The sequence below is a fragment of the Micromesistius poutassou genome (assembly GCF_964030765.1).
Source record: "Micromesistius poutassou genome assembly, contig: SCAFFOLD_5148, whole genome shotgun sequence".
In the NCBI taxonomy this organism is placed as follows: Eukaryota; Metazoa; Chordata; class Actinopteri; order Gadiformes; family Gadidae; genus Micromesistius; species Micromesistius poutassou.
Window position 1 is genome coordinate 1 of NW_028177797.1, and position 5,000 is coordinate 5,000.

General features: G+C 45.8%; 1 protein-coding gene across 1 annotated transcript in view; it reads right to left on the minus strand.

Annotated features, from left to right (window-relative positions):
* Window positions 1–103: 103 nt before the first annotated feature.
* The window catches only part of LOC311375682 (poly(rC)-binding protein 3-like), a gene marked incomplete at its 3' end in the record, with an annotated part of 6,978 nt that continues 2,081 nt past the window's right edge, over window positions 104–5,000 (minus strand). The window contains exons 5-7 of the mRNA XM_084490749.1: window positions 3,879–4,010; window positions 1,893–2,021; window positions 104–275 (exon numbers count right to left, since the gene is read on the minus strand). Coding sequence (XP_084346875.1) covers window positions 104–275; window positions 1,893–2,021; window positions 3,879–4,010 — 433 coding nt within the window. The remainder of the gene's footprint in view (window positions 276–1,892; window positions 2,022–3,878; window positions 4,011–5,000) is intronic.

Here is a 5,000-nt window from a genome sequence, read left to right on the forward strand (position 1 = left end):
AACTAAACAGCCCCTACCCCTATATGTTACTATTTCAAACTTTACTTTTATCCATCCTTAATCTTAATCCAAAAGGGAAGTGTTTGGAACGTTGGACCTGGACCTGAACCCATGGCGTCCCGCTGGTGTCTCTGGGCTGCAGGTTCACAGTGGGGGGGGACACCAGGGTGACGGAGGGGGGGGGCCGTGGAGGCTCTTACCTGGCCACCTGAGAATATGACCGGGGTGGAGGCGGGCTTGGGGCGGTACGGTATGGTGGCGCCCTTGGGAGGGGACTGAGGAGAAAGGAGCAGAGCCATAAGAACATCGCTCTGCTGAACGATCAAACATAATGTCCTTCATGAGCTGGTCTTCAGGTTAGAGGTCACTGAGTGAAGGTTCACTATATGTTAGGAACAACATAATGCAATGACAGAGGCAATGCTGTTTCTTTTTATATTCTATCACTATGCCTCAAACTGCCGAGAGATCCCCGTCAATTACACTGAAACGCACGGTGCTACTACTGCTGCATACGTCAGGAGGCCTACGCCTGCCTGCTAACACACGATGCTTAAGGTCACGCTGAACGCCCTGGAATTTCCCACATTGTATTGAACAATTAACGGAAACATCAACAAGTATGATTACTCTGATTGTCTTAAAGCCCTTTTCAACAGTCGGAAACGGAACAATTATGAAAGCAAAGGAGCTCCACTTAACAAATAATTAAGGGCTATATATAACGTGCAGCGAGCCGATCATTAACGCTACACTACTACTATCATTAATGTTACACGGCTCTTCTCAATGCTGTGGAACGCTCCGTTCACTTGCATGGGCCTTCCCAACTTCCGGCGGTCAATTATTTTTCAATAATGACCGTTGCTGTGTCACTCCGCAAGTATGGATCACTCCGATTCAAGTATGGATCGGGCACATTCACGTGTGTGGTTTTATTGGTTGTTTTGTATCTTTCATTGTTCCTCTTTCCGTCATGCTGGGGAAATCTCATCATGCCAGAGGCTTGACGCCAGAGGCTTCTTCAGGGGCTGCTGATAGAGGCTACTACTGCTGGAACTTGTTTTATATGAGTGAGTCTGGTTGGAGCTGGAGCTACCGGTGGAGCTGGACTAGTCAAGCTACACCCACTGGCTCTGCAGTGAGCTGCCTCTCCGACAGGGGATGCAGGTCTTGAGTCTGTTTTGCTTTCAAACACTATGAGATTTAAAAAAACTATTTGGGGCTGACAGTTCTAGGATTAAGAGGATTACAACGTTTACGGAGTGTTTGGGGAGGCTAAATCATAGGATTTACACCTGTTTTCTCTAAAATACTGTCTTATTTGAGAAACTGATAAAATGGCATATTACTATATTCACGATAATGTAATATATAAAAACAAGTATAAAGCAAAAATAAAAAAACGGTTTGTGGTTCCCTGGCTCTATTAAGATTTTTCATTCTTCAATTAACTGTGTGCATAGCAAGAGTCTGTTATTCATAGCAGCGGCCTGCTTTTCAGAAGTAACCGCCCATAAATTGCCATAATTGACCAAACGGATTGGAGTATTTAACAAAAGCGTGTTTTAATTATGAATAACGATCAAAGAAGCAGTGGACATCATGTCCAAGTGCTTGCATGCGGTGCACTAATTGACAGCTCTGCTATTCAAGGAACCTGCTATTACTGTAATAACACGCATCAAACCACCAATGATCACCTCAAGGGCAGCAGACGGAGCCAGACGCACTCAATCACGGGCTTTCCCGCTCTATTCTACTCCGTCCCTTTGCTGCTCATGAACGTTCTAAAGATAGGGACGGTCTAGTTTCACTGGCAGCCGGACACGTGACCTGGACGCACGGACAGACAGCCTGTGGACCGCGGACCGGAGGGGAACGCGCCCTACCTCCAGGATGACCACGCAGATCTGCTTGACACACTGGATGATGGCCTCTGGCGTCCCGGAGATGGTGACGGCGCGCTCCGTGGAGCTGGGCAGCATGTCCCCCGCCACCTGCACCTGGGCCCCCGTCGACTGCAGCCAACGAGAGGGGACGGGTGTTAAGGCAGTCCTTCCCAAAGGTCGCGACCCACCATTTTAATTGGGTCGCCAAATAAATGTATGTAAAAAAATGTTTTGGCATCTATCACTACAGTTTCTGTCTTACTTCTTGCTGCTGAAACACCCGAATTTCTCCCCCGGGGGATTAATAAAGTTTAATCTTAACTTATCTTATGTGGTTAATGAATTGATTAATTTAGACTGTTCTAATTGATTGATTGATTGACTGTTTGATAACAATAGCTGCCCTTAAACACAAGCCTACCTGTTCGGCATTTAAAACAACTTTAAACAAGAAGCATGTTTTTGATAGTATTGTACTATTTTGAATTGGGTCGCAATGGTTTGTAATTTAAAAAAAAAGGTTTGGAAACAGTGTGTTAAGGTATGTAAAGGTGTGTTGAAGAGTACGATTTAAGAGCTATTGAGTGTAATGTGTTAGAAAGGCCTTAGCCATCCTGCTATTAGTGAGTGGAATGCGCAGAATGTCTGACTGTATGAGACCAATTCTACTGTAGACCGCTCCCAGCTCACTTCTGAGCATCTCTTCTTGACATCGTGTGTGTGTGTGTGTGTGTGTGTGTGTGTGTGTGTGTGTGTGTGTGTGTGTGTGTGTGTGTGTGTGTGTGTGTGTGTGTGTGTGTGTGAGAGAGAGAATGTGTCTGTGTGTGAGGTGCCTGATTGTGCGTGGGTGTGTAAAAGACGTGTGTGTCAGGTGATTATCAAGTTGATTGGAACTTCAGCAGCATAAAAACATCATATTAATATTTTTTCACGTTGAAACCAGATGTGTGTGTGTGTGTGTTTGTGTGTGTGTGTGGTAGACTGTGCCTGTGAGTATCTGTGTGTCTCTAACATATACTTATACACTATGCACACAGAGTCACTGGGCTCTGTCATTCCCTCACACAGCCTTTAATAACGACTCATTCCCTCTTCTTCACGTCTCAGCGTGACCCTCTGTGTGGGGCGTGGTCTCAGCGTACGGCCACACACCGCCTACCCTGCACCACAGCGAGCTGCTCTTCAGGCCTCCACACCCTTCACATCGATACTGACAGCTCTGTGGGTTCTCCTGCTCCGACGCCCAGCTGCGTGTGACCCTGGATGACCGGCTGTCCTTGGCTTGGCTCTGCTCCTGCAGCGTCCTGCTGTAGGACAGCGAGGTGGTGGATACGTCCGTTCCTCACCCTCAAGGCAACCCCGGGTTGTGTTTCAGGCTCTGGTCGTCTTCCGTTTAGACGCAGCAGCCCGGCATGTCTCCAACACACCCACGTTCTCCCACGCTGCACTGCTCCACGGCACGCTGCACTGGCTGCAGGCGGCTGCTTGAATAACATGAAGCCGCTGGTAGTTGCCTAAAGTGCTCAGGCCCATCCTACCTCCAGAACGTGGTCAAACCACCCCCCCCAGCGCGTCCACGATGCTGCACGACTGCCAAACGGCGTCCCACTCCCTCACTACCACGGGCCCAGCTGCTGCTGAACACAATCCCCATGGTGTTCTGTGTTGACTCCTTAGCGGTGGAACCCCCCCACTGACATCAGGACAGCAGGAACCCTCCACGTCTTCCGTCACAGACTATAGAATCTCAATGTGTTCAGACTGCATCTTGGCCCGTGGCATTTTGTTTTCAGAAACCTTTCTCTATCTCTGGAGTCAGCTAAATACATGGAATGTGATGTCATTATCTGAACTTCATTTAACGTGAATTCATTCTAAATTACCCTCGGAAAGAAATAGCAATGGCTTTCACTGTAAGCCAGTCATTTTAGTGACAGAGCAGCAGAACAAGAGGGTTGTTGTGATCACGACGCTGTCCTCCCACACCTCTCTCATCTCCTTGATCTTGGAGCCTCCCTTCCCGATGAGAGAGCCGCACTGGCTGGCCGGCACCACCAGCCTCAGGGTCACCGGCGGCTTGCTGGTGGCCGGGCTGTTGCTCATCGAGTTGATGATGTCCTGGAAGAGACAAATGCTCCATATAAGACCTTTTATTTCCCTCTAGATTTCTAAATAAAACAAATAATTAAAATGCCTTTTTTGTGTGCAAAATGCATACAAAATGAAAACGGTGTTAGTGTTTTCTAAATACAAAAAAAGATTGTTCTGTTTAGTGTCATCTGCTTCCATGTGACTCAAAGACGCTCCTGTTCAGATGAGCTGCCATCTAGTTGGGCGCTAAAGATAAAGGAGAAACCAGAGAGGTAGCTGCTGACTTTTCCAAAGGGACGGTGAATTTAGATACATGTCATTAAGGAGCGGGTTCATTCCTACAGGTAGACTGTGGACATTGGGATAGAATTGGATACAAAATAGACATCTATATTGTTATTTTTCGTCCTTCAAGTCTTTGATCATGTTGGATCTGTGGCAAGACATATGCAGTGATGAAGACATGTTTGGTTTTGTTTGTATAAGGGGTAAGGTTGGGTGTCGTAACTTTGCAGACTGAATCCTGTTTTAATAATGTGGTCAATATGTTGGCTAAAAGCCACCTGGTATTGTCTATTATGACTATAGTTGGGAAATTCACATTGAACATGCATTATGCAGCTTGTATGTATTAAATTGTTAAAAAAAAAGAAGTAAATAACCTGTAGTGTTTGAGTCAGATTGTGAAACATACATGATTTAGAGTGCACTGTTTCCACACATTATCTAAGAATTATCTAAGAAAGAATAATAATACATTGTGTATTGCACCTTTAATTTTCGCACAATCTCAAGGTGCTTAACAGCGCGTCTAGATTACAATTATTTAGAATATTGGCATTACGTTTGTACACACAATGTTCCTTATGAGTGCAGTTTATTTCAAAGGAAAACATTTAAAATTCACCTTCTGCCAATCATCTGTCTGCTGAAATTGAGATAGTGGACATGCACAACTTGACATGTAAGGACTCAACAATTCTACAACTACTTCAACCACAACCACACCTTCTACTA